The sequence below is a fragment of the Leptopilina heterotoma genome, unplaced genomic scaffold (assembly GCF_015476425.1).
Source record: "Leptopilina heterotoma isolate Lh14 unplaced genomic scaffold, ASM1547642v1 Lhet_239, whole genome shotgun sequence".
Classification (NCBI taxonomy): Eukaryota; Metazoa; Arthropoda; class Insecta; order Hymenoptera; family Figitidae; genus Leptopilina; species Leptopilina heterotoma.
The window spans coordinates 119,252-134,531 of record NW_025110955.1 but is presented as its reverse complement, the minus strand read 5'-3'; the positions used below and the strand labels follow the sequence as shown (position 1 = coordinate 134,531).

The window sequence follows — 15,280 nt, the reverse complement described above, 5'->3', positions numbered from 1 at the left end:
TATTATTAAGTAAACCAGTAAAGAGAAATTTTCAATTTGTGATTTATTTAATATCGAAATTCTCACCTTGAAAATGGCAACTTTAAACAAATGCACAATCCTTACTATTTCACATTCATGTAATCATGAATTTTCGTAAATTAAACTCCTCTTTGGAATTTTTTTATACAAAAAAAATAAAGAATTGTTCTCCTACATATTTACAAGAGTCAAAAACTGTTTCGGTGCAGTTTTCTTTATCGACACGCAAAAATTTATGACCATAAAAATGTTCATAATATTTGTTTCATTTAGCTTCATCGTAATTTTGCAGCACATCAGCCAAATGTTCGTTGTCTCTTGGTTTTTTGAGTTGTTTCCTTTTCATATTTGGTTTCTTTCTCTTCATTGGCAAGAGTTTTTTAACACCATGATGCTGCATTGATTTAATTCCCTGTTTCTCGAGATTTTCCTCTATTTTTTGATCATCCATTGCATCGACTGCCGAAGAACGCCAAAGATTCAGCCAAATTTCATCAAATAAAACTTGCGCCGTTTTATCATTATAGAATATAACTTTTTTCTTGTCTGGTCGATTTATGATTATTATTTCATTTTGTAGACTCTAATGAGAGTTTAAAGAGGAATTTAAATTTAATTACTTAATAAATTGTTCAGAATAGATTTTCATGAATGATAAAATAAATGGGGAGAATAGAAGAAAAATTTTTTGAGTTTAGGTGAAGAAAAAAGAGAACAAGAATAAAATAAATTTGATAGGAATATCAAATAGTCAAGAAATAAAAAAGGGAGAAGAAATTATATTCTGAACTTGATTATTTTTTAATTATTGAATTTAAATACCTTTAAATGTTTTTCACAGTGAGGTAAACTTTCCTGAATATCTTCCAAATAAATTCCACCATAGCCTTTCAAATCATGTTGTTTTAATAATCTCAGAAGGGATTTTTTGTCTTTAATTTTATACATGGCTTTAAAGAGAAATTTAGTATCATGTGTAACTTCTATCTTTGGATTTTGAAGTAATGCTTCGGACTGGAGCCAAAATTTGACCTGAAACGTAAAATTTTATATCGAATTTCAGAAAAGATTCTTTTTTAATTTTTAATTCGATGGAATTACAAGTAATTTATAAGTTCGTGGAATTTTTATTTTATGAATTCTATTTATTGGAATTAATTAATTAAATTATATAATTTCATTTATTGGAATTATGTAATTAACTAAATTTATAAAATTAGGTATATTTAAAAAAAGGCAAACCTTTGGAGAAACATCTAATTGATTCGTTTCATCCAGAATTTCATCTAAAGATAGAGGATGATCATCGCCCTCTTGATGCCTCGTTTTCATGTGTTTTACAATTTTTGCTAAAACTCCAAATTTATATTGCGAACTACCACTCATCGATTTATAATTGACCACATTGAGTTTTGGTGTCGATGACACCGTCGAGGGTTTCGGTTTCTTTTTGATTTCATCACGTGGATCTTTCACGGTTTCTTTTTTCTTCTTTTCAATACTGAAAGTATTAAAATAAAAATAATTCAATACCTCAAAGAGAAAGAACGATAAAACTATGGAAAATCTATTAAAAATTTAAGAGATAAAAAGTTTCTATTTACAAAAAAGCTTAGCAATATATACAATAAAAAAATGAAATTTCATCAAATATGATTATTTATAGTAAAATAGTATTTCAATAAAGATGTAAAGTTATGTTAATTATTTAATTAATAAGTGAAAGATATTTTATTTGTGCAAATCAAGTAAAATATTGACAAAAAAGAAAAAAATTACGCATATATTTTGTTTGTTTTTAGGTTATGTTACTTTTTAGGTTATAGACTAAAAACATGTTTTTCATCTGAAGTTAAAAATCGAAAAATTCTTAATAATATTCGTTAGTGCTATTAATTAATCACAATCTAATGGTATATTCTCATTATAATTGCAGTATTTTCTATAAAATCTTAAATTTATGGGGTATACTTACGTTGGAGTGGTTAGCGCTTTCTTTTTAAACAATTCCCTTTCTCTGATAAGTGCAGGATCCATGTTTACTGCAATAAATTGAAATACGAGACACTAAAATTAATCAACTATCTTAAATTATTATTAAATTCAACTATAAATTAAATATTTCTAATATAAAAGACGGAGTAGGTTTTGGTTATAAGGTTAGCACTGTTGTGATTTGTAACTGTCACCGGCCATTGTTGATGCACATGTGTCGAAGTGGTTGCCAATCCCGCAGGCGCAGATTAAAATTCAAACAATGTAATTTATCTTTTATAATATCATTCACATTTAATAATTAGTTTTAATTAATATAATTATAAAATATTTGTTTTGATTTTTGCATATAAATAATATTTTTTGTTTTTATTTTATTTCTTTTTAAGGATTGTCACCGGCAATATAAGGAAATGAGAGAAAATTATAAAAATTTGACAGTTTATATTATTTTAGAAACATGATTTTTTTCAGAATTTTTTACCACGTAGTTTTTTTTTTAAAAAATAAAATAAATTTGCAATTTAACATAGGCTCTTATGGGAGCTCAGATAAATCTTAGAAAAAAAGTGTGAAGGAAATGAGAGAAAAATCTGTGGTTTTTTAAACAAAAAAGTTGAGAAAATGGCATTTTCCACAATTTTTGGTTTTTAAAATACCAATAATTTTGAAATTTATAAGCAAATTAGGTTGAAAAATAGGTCAATCGAAGCGTTTTTTAATGCTCTACAAGTTGGTAACGATATTTTTAAAGTTACTGTTATATTTTTCAACAAAATTATCAAAAAAGTCTTATTTTCCCAAAATTTTAGATTTTTATAAAAGTTCGTAAAGTGTGTATTCGTCGTGTCAACAGGAGCGATAAGGGAATGTGTGTGTGAGGGGAACAAGTTATGAATTTTGAATAGTAAAGTGAGTGTCGAAATTCAGTGTGGTCAAGACCTCAGAACAAACACCTCGGTGCGTAGCAGGTCGGCGAATTGCGCTGCTAACAACAATTTAGTATAATTATATGTCGTAGGCAACTAGAAGAATCCGGCATTAAGCTTAATTCCTAGGCAATAAGCTTACTGCCGGCAATTAGACGAATACACGACAAAATCGTTCAGATTTGTCTATTTGCCTAGGCAGTAAGCTTAATGCCCGGCAGTAAGCTTATTGCCCGATGAAGATTCGGCAATTAGACGAATCACATTAGAATCCATTTGCAGTGCACAAACGTCCTATAAAAAATTAATTAAAAACAATAATAATGATAATAATAATAATAATGATAATAATATTCCTTGACTCATATAAATAATTCTCGACTAAAATAAATATTGCTTGAGTCAAATAAACATTTCTTAACTGAAATAAATCATTCTGGACAGAATTAAATATTTCTTGGGTAAAAAAAATATTTCTTGAGTCTAATAAACATTTCTTGGATCAATTAAATAATTCTGGACAGAATTAAATATTTTTTGAGTAAAAAAAATATTTCCTGAGTCAAATAAATAATTTATATTTTCCTAAGAAATATTTTTTTTCATCCAAGAATTATTTCTTTTTGAGTCAAAAAATATTTATTAGACTCAAGAAATATTTCTCAATGATAACAAATATTTATAAGAGTCAAGAAGCATTTATTTGAGTCAAGAAATATTTATTTAAATCAAACAATCTCTATTTGACTCAATAAATATTTATTTCACTAAAGGAATATTTTAGTCAAAAATTGTTTGATAGACTTGAACAAAATTTATTTTAGTCGAGAAATATTTTTCTTTATGCAAAAGTAAAAAAATTATTTATTTGACTCAGGAGATATTTTTTTTACTCAAGAAATATTTAATTCTGTCCAGAATTATTTAATTGATCCAAGAAATGTTTATTAGACTCAAGAAATATGTTTTTTACCCAAGATGAAATATTTAATTCTGTCCAGAATGATTTATTATTATTGTTTTTAATTAATTTTTTATTATAGGACGTTTGTGCACTGCAAATGGATTCTAATGTGATTCGTCTAATTGCCGAATCTTCATCGGGCAATAAGCTTACTACCGGGCATTAAGCTTACTGCCTAGGCAAATAGTCAAATCTGAACGATTTCGTCGTGTATTCGTCTAATTGCCGGCAGTAAGCTTATTGCCTAGGAATTAAGCTTAATGCCGGATTCTTCTAGTTGCCTACGACATATATATATTTCACAAAGCCCGATATACCACGCTCGCATGGAAGTTCAAATTCATAATAGAATTTATGAAGTGCCACGAAAAGAAATTACAAGAAACTAACACATCAGTGTTAATTTTAATATTGAAACAAGATAACTAATAATACTAGTAAATTTGTAAAAACAAATTGACTGCAGAATTAAATATTTTATTTACCATAAGTAAATACCCTGAATAAAAAGTCGGACCGATTTCGGACAGGAATTTGTCCGCAACAGTAAGGTTTATTGTGGAGTTTTTTTTACCATGAATTAAGTTTGAAATCAATACCGTTTTTTTTTTGGTTTATTTGTTTATACACCTGTCTTCAGCCTTACATACTTGGCTATACAAGTGTTTTTACATTTTCGTAAATTTCTCTTACAAATTTTTCCCTAACAAACTTAATACTAAATTTTGCGCCTACAGAGCGACTTGAAAATTAGGAGTACTCGCATTTGCCTGGACCACCCGTCTAATGGGTTTTCTCGCCAGTGGAGAGGGAAAGTGTAGAAAACCACTCCTGAGTACAACCGGTTTATCGACAGTCGAGTTCTAATGGTGTGTACCGGACAATAATCGACGGTGCACATCATTATACCTCGACGTCAAACCTCCCACTCAGATTGTTTCACGTGCCGTTTAACCAGTGAATCCGCAGCTAATCCGAAACAGTCTGCTTATGGACAGGGTTTTGTCGCTCATAAATTCAAGCTTAATGCGGTTTGTGTATAACCAGTAAATCCGGAATTAGTCCGAAGTTAGTCTGATAATACGCAACTTGGAAATGTGAAATTATTAAATCCGGAATTAATCTAGTTTTGGTCAGGTTTTTGTCCTACGAAATTATAATTATAGTTTGAATTTATCTGCATTTAATACAAATTGTTTTTAATATACAAATTCAATATAAAGGCGCTTGCACACTTCCAAATTTTTAGGCGAGCAGCGAATTTTCACGGCCTTGAAATGCACATTACTAAATATGATTGGCTCTGACAAAGTACATTTTCACGCAGCTTTTTGTAGAGCCAATCATATTTAGTAATATGAGTTTCAAGGCCATGAAAATTCGCTGCTCGCCCAAAATTTTGGAAGTGTGCAAGCGCCTTTAAGGTGAGTCCAGAATGAGTTTGATTTGTCGTTGACTTTTTGTCTGCGACTCGAATGAACGCGGTCACGCCAGTGGTTCTCAACAATTTGGAGATTTTGTATTTTGACGTGTTCCACATTCCGCTGTTCCAGTAATTAGTAATGTAAACAACATAAACAAGTTTGTGGGTAGCCACATGTCAGTAAAGTCAGGAAAATGGTAGTAAAAAATTTGTTGTCAGGATAATTAAGAAAATTGAGTCTTTTTACAGCTTATTTCCAAAAATTGTGACTTTTCTTCCAAACATTGCAACGAAGTACCATAATTTTTAGTAAAAAAGTGCAACTTATTTTGATTTTTATAATAGACAAATCTTTCAAAAATGTAATAGTTGGAATTTTGTAAAATTTAATTGAATATAGTAAATTTGTTTCAAGTATTTCGTCACAATTTTTGAAAATCAACTTTGAAGAATTTTTTTGGCAAATTTTAAAAATAATTGAATTATCAAAAATTTTAATGAAAAATCTTTAAATTTAAAAATGAAAATAAATAAAAATTAGCTTCGAATTTCAATTACATATTTATAAAAATTCAAGTACATACAGAAAGAATAACATTTTATAATTATTTTTAGCATTTTGGAGAAAACGATCATGTTCAAAATTTTTAATAAAAATTCATCAAAAAATTATTTAGTTTTTTTAAATTATTCAAAAATTCTTTTAAGAAATTCAATTATTTTCGAAAAATTACATTAAAATATTTTTAAAAACTAATTATTAGAATTGTTTTATAATAACTTTTAACATTCAATTATCTTCGAACAAAGTAAATAAAAATTTATGGAAATTTACTTTTTGAACTTATTAAAATTTTAGAGAAATCATGGTCCTGTTTATAATTAATTAAAATTCTTCAAAAATTTGATCATTTTTATTTATACTTTCCAAAAATTCAATTATTTTAAAAATATTTTACCAAATTTTTATTGTTTAGAAATTTATCAAAATTAAAAAACTATTACCATTAAAAAATTGTTTTAAAATATTTTTAAAACATTAAATGAAAGAGTTTCTTTATAAATTTTTGAATATAGTATACCTTAATAATTTTAGAAAAACCTATGGAGAGTTACAATTATTATAAAAAATTTAGTTTTAGTAGATATTTAAATAATTGAATTCTAAAAAAAAATTTTGGAAAATGATTTAAATTATTTGATTCAGGGATGAAGTTTAGTTGAACAGGAAGAGTTACATAATTGTAATTTTTAGAAATTATTAAAATTCCTAAATTTTATTCATTTTCCGTAAACATTCATATTTTCCTGTAAAAAGAATTTTGTCAGGGAAAGTAATTTTAATGTAATTTTAATGACAAAAAATTCAATGAAATATTAAATTAAATTAAAAATGAAGAATTAAAGAAAAGATTTTAATCTCGTTTTCTTATTTTTTGATCAATAATGGCTTTGATTTTGATGTAGCCATCTTTCCTCTTTATTTCAGGAATTCTTCTCCAACAATCCCTTATGGCTAGAAAAAAGTCGTTTTCCCTCTGTATTTTTTCTGCCTGAGAATTCATTTCAGAAGGAAAATAATCATGAGTGGTTTCTTCTTCACCTGTAAAAAATGTAAATTTATAATAGTATATATTGTGCAACGAGTGAAGAAGGGCGATTTATCGCGAGCTCCACGAATTGTACACGATAATTTGCAGGGAGAACAGTAAGTTCATAAGTTAGTTAGTTTGTAAGTTAATAGGATAGTAAGTTCGTGATTAAGTTAGTTCGTAAATTAGTTAGTTAGTTAGTTAGTTTGTAAATTAGACAGTTAGTTTGTAAGTTAGTTCGTAAATTAGTTTGTTGGTAAGTTTGTTAGTTTGTAAGTTAATTAGTTAGTAAATTAGAGAGTTAGTTTGTAAGTTAATAGGATAGTTATAAGTTAGTGAGTAAGTTAGTTTGTAAATGAGTTTATTTGTAAGTTAAATAGTTAGCAAGTTAATAGGTGACAGTTCAATTCCACTGCAGGTGTTGGACAAATACATTAATTTGGTGTACTAAAAATTATTTTCAACAGAATATATGCTTTTTTCTGCACTTACTTTTTTCTGAATCACTCAAAACTACAACTTGGTCCTCAGCTTCATTTTCACTGTCCGACGCAGTAGGAAGTGGAGTCACTTTGGAAAATTTAAAATTGCTCACAGTTCTGTAAAACAATAAATAAAACCCAGTCAAAATAATAGTATATGCAGATACGAGTAAAACATTATTATAATAAAAAAATTAAATATAATGAAATATATATATATATATATATATATATATATATATATATATATATATATATATATATATATATATATATATATATAATGAAATTTTATATCATAAAAAATTGTTATACTTTATTTTAATACTTTAATGAAAGAAGAAGAAAAAAATACTTATGATATTAATCGAACAATATGATTTGTTGATAAAAATAATTTTGAAATTTTCAAAAGATTATCAAAAAATAATTTTTTGTCAGAAGTTTAAAATAAATTTGAAAAGTATATAAAAGTGTTACCGAAGTTCAAAAAATTCTGTATTGTAAAAGTAAAAATTTCTTTTTAAAAATTAGAACTTTTTTCTAACATAAACAAGAGGTCTAAATCAATTTTAAATGTTGATGACTTTAAAAATACTGAAATATTAAATAAATATGTAGGTACTTGAATAAAAGGAATCTTAATTGAATCAAATAAATTTTATTCAAACCAATAACTTTTTAGAGTGGCGACAAAATTTCATTTTCAAAATTCTCTGACATATATTTTTGAATAATCTAAAGTTATTTATAAGTGATAAAAAATTTAATATTGTTTTAAAGTAACAATTTTATTTATAAAGTCAAACATAGGATATTCAAATTTTTTCCCCGGTTATCTCGAATATCCCGGTTAGTACATATTCCGGAAAACTATTTAAAAACAAAAATTTTAAAAGTTTTATGTAAATAAAAAAAATTAGATTTAAATTTAAAAAATTCTTTTCAAATAAAAAGTCTGATAATTTTAAATCTTTATTTTTACGTAATTTAATTCTTAATATATTGTATGAACTTACTGATTGTGTAATGGATAATTTTTTAAAACATTATCCATTATTTTAAAATATGGCCAACTTGAACGTGGTTCTTCAGAGGCTTCCGAGCCGGACGGTTTATATTTATTTATTTTTGCTCGTTCGGCATAATAAGAACTTTTTAGAGTTTTCCACAAATCCTTTAGTTGCCTTACTGTGAAAAACAGTTTTAAAGTAATTTATGAAAAATTTATTTTAAAAATATACGATTCATAAAAATAAGTGTATAAATACTTATTTATGGGTCAGAATTCGTGAAATTTTAACAGAAAATAAAAAGTATTTTTTTTAATCAAAATGTTGAAAAAACAATAAAATTCCAAAAAATAATTGAATTTACGGGAATAATTTTGTTATTTATCGATATAATTGAATTCTTTCTAAGAATTTCGTTAAAAATTTTGAAACAATTATAATTATAATTTAAAAAAATGTAATTAGTTTTAAAAATAATTTAAATCTTTTGAGAAATTATATTAAAAATAACTAAATTTTTGCAAATTTGATTAAACTTTTTTGAAAATAATTGAATTCCTAAGAAGCATTTTATTATTTATGAAAAACATTGAATTCTTGTGAACGATTTTATTAAAATTTTTAAAAATAATTAAATTTCCAAGAAGAAATTTATTACTTTTAAAAGTAATTGAATTCTTGTTATGAATATTGTTATTTATGAAAATAATTGAATTTTGCAAAGAATTTTATTAAAATGCCTCAAAAAAATCGAATTTTCGTGAATAATTTTGTTATTCATCGACATAATTTAATTCTTTTGAAGAATTATATTTATGTAAATAATTGAATTCTTAGGTAGAATTTTATTAAATTGTTTTCAAATAATTGAATTATTGCGAAAAATTTTATTAAAATGTTTGAAAAGAATTGATTTTCTGTGAACAGTTTTGTTATTTTTAAAAATAAAATTGGATTTTGTTATGAGAATTTTATAAACATTGCTTTAAATAATTAATTTTTTCGATATAGGGGAAGTGCGCCGGTTGTGGGCACCCTCCGGTTGTGGGCACCCCTACGTAAACTTCGACGGCAAGCAGACTTTACTGAACTAAGTATTGCAAGTCGTGTTCGTTGACAATACGGACTTTTCGTATTGATAACGAAACAAATATATGCATTTGTGTAATAGCTGTGAGCATAATAAAGAAAATTTGCATTAAATAAATAAAAAAGTAATTTTGTATTGTTTTCGAAGAGCAACATATGGGTGTAGATTCGTTCAGAAAAAAAGGGTTTAATTTTTTTTTGCAGTGTTGTCATTATATTTTGTGATTTACCTTCGTGTTTAACCAAAATCCTGCATCACAAAATGTGTTGGTCTTTTTAAAAAATGACTGTCATTCCCGGTTGTGGGCACCTTTATGTTAAGGAGGCTCTACCATCTGACAATGATGAGGACTACTGTCTCATCTATCTAAACTTTCTGCCAAGGAAAGTGACAGCCGCAAACTCCATTAAATGCGATGAATATAGTCGTTCAATGCATTAGAAGTGCGTTATGGTATGCGTACTAGCTACTTCACATGCAAGCATTATGCTTTTGTTAGCGATGAGCATAGTGTGAAAACGTGTCATCATTTTTGTTCTTTATCCCGGCAAATTCTCTTAAAATAAAGAAACTTTCATTTCTTCTTTATTTGTGTTGGTTTCCTTTAATATTTTTCCATTTTTAGCGGATTTTTCAAGGGTGCCCACAACCGGGTACAAAATTTTTTTTGTCAAAAAATTCCCATTTCACTAAATTTCTAATAAAACTTTTTTATTTAAAGGAATCAATTTAATTCCTTCACTGACAGTCACCTTAGACCTCTAGCTTTAAATTCGTACACATATATTTGAATAATATGCACATGGACAAATGTTATGAGGCAAAAACAAAAGGGTGCCCACAACCGGAACACTTCCCTTATATATATAATAAATATTCTGGAAATTTTATTTTAAATAATTGAAGTCTTGTGGAAAACTTTATTTGTGAAAATAATTGAATTTTTTGATTAATTAATTGAAAATATAGTTTCAAAAATAATTGAAATTCTTCGACGAGTTTTATTATTTATGAAAATAATTAAATTTTATCATTTTAAATTAATTTTTAATAATTTTAAATAATTGAATTTGGAATATTTTTTTGAAAATAATTAAATCGTTTTAAAGAATTTAATTATAATTTTTGAGAACAGTTTTTATATTTCTAGTAATAGCGAATAGAAAGTAGTGGAAATTCTAAAAAAAATAGTATAGCTTTTAGTGGTAGCAATCTAAAAAAAGTACCCAAGTAGTAGTACAAAGTAAGAAAAGTAGTAAATATGTAGTAGGTTTTAATAGATGAGTGCGTAACCTATATTCAATTAATTATAATTTAAAATTTTAACTGCAATTTATTTTTAAATTCATTCTTATTGAAAAATAATTCTACGTATTTCAATTATTTAAATACAAAAATAAATAATCGATAGAATAACTAATTGTTTCTTAAAATTGAATACTAAAAAAGAATTTTATTAAAATTTTTGAAAATAATTCATTTTTTTGGAAGAATATTAATAAAACTTTGAAAAATACTTACATTCTTCAAGGAATTAATTTTAAATTGTGCTTATGAATATATATCTAAATAAATAAAATAATAGATATTGAAAATATTTTAATTTCATTATTTGCGAAAATAACTGTAAATAAAACCCTGTAAAAGATTTTTCCAAAAATTTTTTAAAATAATTGAATTGCTTTAAAGAATTTTTTAAAAAAATTTCTAACTGTATCTAAGAAGAATTTTACTAAAATTTTGAAGAATTTTTTTTTTATTCCAACTATTAGCGAATTTTACCTCGTGAAAATTCTCAAAAATAGGGAAAAGTAGCTTTTAGTATCAAAAATTGAAAAAAAAGCATCCAAATATAAGCTAATCGTAAAAAAGTAGTAAATAGTAGGTTTTAGTAGATGAGTGCGAAGCCTGTATCCATAGAGTTTAGAATAGAGTGCGCAAGCGACCAAAATGTTTCTTAGGCGCATAGACGGAGACAGCCATACGAAAAGAAGACCCCTTTCCTTTCTTTCTCTAATAACGCATGCGCGATAGTGAAACAGCTGATGCATCGAAACAACTGTTGCTTGCTTGCAATTATATTTTTCTTTTATTTACATGACAAATAAATAATTTAAAATAAATTTAAAATTAAAATAAAACATTTATAATATTTAAAACAATTTTTCATGCGATCTTTTAGACAAAAACCTAACCAAAAACTTTCATTCTTGCACATGCGCCAATAAACAAGGTAAGAAAAGGGGTCTACTTTCATGCTTTTGTCTCTTTCTATGCGCCTAAGAATGCCTCTCACGGTAAAAGGTATAACTCGCGCACTCTATTCTAATAACTCTATGCCTGTATCAATAAAACATTTTAATATTAAAAAGAATTAAATATATAAATACCTTCCGATTCTTTGTTGGTTATGACAAACATTTCAGAAGCAATTTCTTGGCATGTTTGCCTCTTTTTTGTCGCATTTTTGTACTCATTATGTTCTCTACATATAAATAGGAATATTTAGAACCCAGTAAAAAAAAAAGTATTCAGAATAGAGAAAAAGTATTGGTGGAGACGTTCGGTGAATGCGTTTTCGCGACAAAACCGTATTGGTGGGTCACGGTGAATACATTTCGCTTACCGTGAATACTTTTTTTTTAAACTCTCGATTTAAAGATTCCTAAGCAAAGTTGAGAATATTTATAAAGAGCGTAAGTGATCTGAAGTATAAAAATGACGATTGCGAGAAGGAAATAAGAAATTTTGAGAAAAAACGAAAAATTAAATGTGACAAACCTACAACGTATGATGATGAAAAGGAACATTGACGATACCGACAGAAACTTGAGAAATCCAAGTAAATGTATGTGAAACAGTAAGTTCCGCCGGTAACGTCAAAGTTCCTTTTAATCATCATACGTTGTAGGCACAGAAAAGCATATGGTAATTGATCAACATTTGACAATCTGTTTGTCACATTTAATTTTTCGTTTTTTTTTAAATTTCTTATTTCCTTCTCGCAATAGTCATTTTTATACTTCAGGTCACTTACGCTCTTTATAAATATTCTCAACTTTGCTTAGGAATCTTTAAATCGAAAGTTTTTAAAAAAAGTATTCACGGTAAGCGAAATGTATTCACCGTGACCCACCAATACGGTTTTGTCGCGAAAACGCATTCACCGAACGTCTCCACCAATACTTTTTCTCTATTCTGAATACTTTTTTTTTTACTGGGAAGTTAAATTTATTAATACTTCTCGTTTATCAATTTCCTCCAATTTATTCATTTTAAGAAATTTCGAGAACTGTGAAAACTAAAATTACTACAAATGGTAGAAAAAAACAAAACAACGTCGTTGCTAAGGAACAATTCTATATATATATATATATACGTGACGCTCCACGAGAAAAGGGACCTTATGACAAGAGTAAATAAGGTCCCTTTTCTCGTGGAGAAAAAAGTCGAAAAAGTCGTTTATTTAATTCATTATTGACACAGAAATTTTTTTTTGTATTTCCCTGATTCTTCATTGATGTCTAAATTCAATTAATTAAAACTTAAATAACTTCTGATATATAATTTTAAAAAAAAAATTTTTTTTGAAGGATTTTAATTAAAAATTTTGAACATGATTCTTTTCTCCAAAATGTTTAAAATAATTCTAATGTATAATTTTTTTTATATATTTGAATGTTCGAAAATATTTTATCAAAAATATTGAAAATAATTGAATTTTAAAAAATTAGAATGAAAAATTCTGAGAATTAGTTTATTCAAAAATATTTTAATATTATTTTCATTATCTAATTTTCCTTTTTATTAAATTTAAACTTGGAGATTTTTCCATTAAAATTTTTGAGAATTCAATTATTTCCAAAATTTTCAATTAAAATTCTTTAAAACTTAATTTTCAAAAATTGTAATAAAGTATGTACTTGAAAAAAATGATTTATTTTCAATTAAATTTTACAAAATTTCAATTATTCCAAATATTTTTTATTGTATATTTCAAAAATTTAATTAGAAAAATTATTCAAAAATAACATTTCAAAGAGTTGTCTATAGTTATACTTTTCACGCCAGAAAAATCGAAATAAGTTGCATTTTATACTAAAAATGTGGTATTTTGTTGCAAAATTTGGAAGAAAAGTCGTAATTTTTTAATATAAGTCGTTAAAAATCGCATTATTTGAAAATAGTCGAAAAAGTCATGATATCCGAGGCCTGACAATTGTTTATAAGGAGGGTCGCTTTTAAATGGAATGATTTTTGAAGTAATAAATACAGTTTTAATTATGAATTCTCATTTTAATTTTATTAAGTAAGATTCATCTATAGTGAACTAAAATAAATTATAAATTTATAAAACAGAACAAAAATTGTCAATTTTCTTTGAAAGAACAATTATTAAATTATTGTCGATTATTAATAATATTAACGATTATTAAATAAGAAATGGTTATTTAAACAAAAAATAATGAAAAAAAACATCCACAATCTTTGTGTAAAAATTAAGTACATTTAATTATTTCGTTCAACTTCTTCAATTGCACTTAACACGTCCATAAATATATCTTCCTGTTCTTGGTCGTTCAGAGTCAACCAAGATTTTCTTATCAAGTTGAGAAAACCATCTTCACAAAAAATATGTTCAACTCTATGTACAGGTTTCGATTTATTTTTTTCTCTTTCAAATCGCTGCTTTATTTCTGAGGTCTGCAATTTAATTAATTCCTTTGCACTCTCGTTGATGTTTTTAAAGTCTTTGCAACATTCGATTATTTCATTTTCTATAACTTCCGTTTTATTTTTTTGTTGTTTTAATTTTTTTGCTGCGAATTCATCCATTTTTGGGAGAATGTGTGGATTTTTCCTTTTCTGTGCAACGAAATCGTTTTTCGAAGTAATGTTGTTAGAAGCATTTTTATTCTTATCTAAAGACAAATTATTGCTCTTGCCAGAATTAGTTGTAAGTTTTGTTTTGACGTTTGATAATTGACTACCTTGTTGTATATTAGTTCGATTATTATTATTATTTTCTGAGAAATTCGAGAAAGCGTTGAAAGAATAATCTGTTTGTAGAGAACAGGTTGATGGTTGAGATTTAGAAGCATTTTCATTATTAGCTGATGACAAATTATTGCTCTTGTCAGAATTTGTTGTAAGTTTTGTTTTGACGTTTGATAATTGGCTACCTTGTTGTATATTAGTTCGATTATTATTCTTATTTTCTGAGAAATTCGAGAAAGCGTTAAAAGAATAATCTGTTTGTTTAGAGCAGGTCGTTGGTCGGGATTCTAAAACATTGGAATTCTGTTTTTCACTGGGCCCTGAGTAAACATACTCTTTTTTCGCAATACTTTGAGTGTTATCGAATTCGGTTTTCCTTGCAGTGACTGTTGATTCGGAGCTGGTTCTTGGTTGAAATTCTAAAACATTGTTATACTCTTTTTCGCTGTACATAGAGTAAATATGATCTGCTCTGTTAATGTTACCAAAACTGGTGGCTACCCAGTAAACGAAAACTAATTGAAATGAATTAAAAAGAATTCACAAAGAGCTTTCGTGAATCCCGCTTTGTGACAAATACGAATTGGAGCCATGATGCAATTTTCCTGAATTCGTGAAACTGTATTGAACTTCCGAACCTTCTATCCGTACCAATTCACTGGACAAGTTTTGAGCCTTTAATTTTTTTCAATTCGTTAGCACGAATTCAATGCATTCCTTGGCCATTTCTTTCGAATGCGAATTCGTTTGGACAAATTGGTACATATTAAATT

The 15,280-nt window shown here is 26.5% G+C and overlaps 2 protein-coding genes across 2 annotated transcripts; both read right to left on the bottom strand.

Moving 5' to 3' along the window:
- Positions 1-24: 24 nt before the first annotated feature.
- Positions 25-2,216, bottom strand: LOC122502818 (transcription initiation factor IIE subunit beta). The gene is made up of 4 exons (XM_043613081.1): positions 1,997-2,216; positions 1,264-1,522; positions 844-1,053; positions 25-604 (listed from the first exon to the last, which is right to left on the bottom strand). Exons 1-4 carry the CDS (start codon positions 2,056-2,058, stop codon positions 287-289), a joined length of 849 nt encoding a protein of 282 aa, XP_043469016.1. The 5' UTR covers positions 2,059-2,216; the 3' UTR covers positions 25-286.
- A 4,434-nt stretch (positions 2,217-6,650) lies between these two features.
- Positions 6,651-12,142, bottom strand: LOC122502812. Its single transcript, XM_043613071.1, has 4 exons — positions 11,900-12,142; positions 8,426-8,597; positions 7,417-7,523; positions 6,651-6,935 (listed from the first exon to the last, which is right to left on the bottom strand). Exons 1-4 carry the CDS (start codon positions 11,928-11,930, stop codon positions 6,748-6,750), a joined length of 498 nt encoding a protein of 165 aa, XP_043469006.1. The 5' UTR covers positions 11,931-12,142; the 3' UTR covers positions 6,651-6,747.
- Positions 12,143-15,280: the final 3,138 nt, after the last annotated feature.

Bases quoted from the DNA above. Each gene is read 5' to 3' on its own strand.
- LOC122502818 (XM_043613081.1), bottom strand. From the start codon at position 2,058: ATGGATCCTGCACTTATCAGAGAAAGGGAATTGTTTAAAAAGAAAGCG. The intron at 1,523-1,996 runs GTAAGTATACCC...TAATACTTTCAG, and splicing joins AAAGCGCTAACCACTCCAAC to TATTGAAAAGAAGAAAAAAG. The intron at 1,054-1,263 runs GTTTGCCTTTTT...TTTACGTTTCAG, and splicing joins AATTAGATGTTTCTCCAAAG to GTCAAATTTTGGCTCCAGTC.
- LOC122502812 (XM_043613071.1), bottom strand. From the start codon at position 11,930: ATGTTTGTCATAACCAACAAAGAATCGGAAG. The intron at 8,598-11,899 runs GTATTTATATAT...TGTTTTTCACAG, and splicing joins AACCAACAAAGAATCGGAAG to TAAGGCAACTAAAGGATTTG. The intron at 7,524-8,425 runs GTAAGTTCATAC...ATTGTTTTACAG, and splicing joins AATTATCCATTACACAATCA to AACTGTGAGCAATTTTAAAT.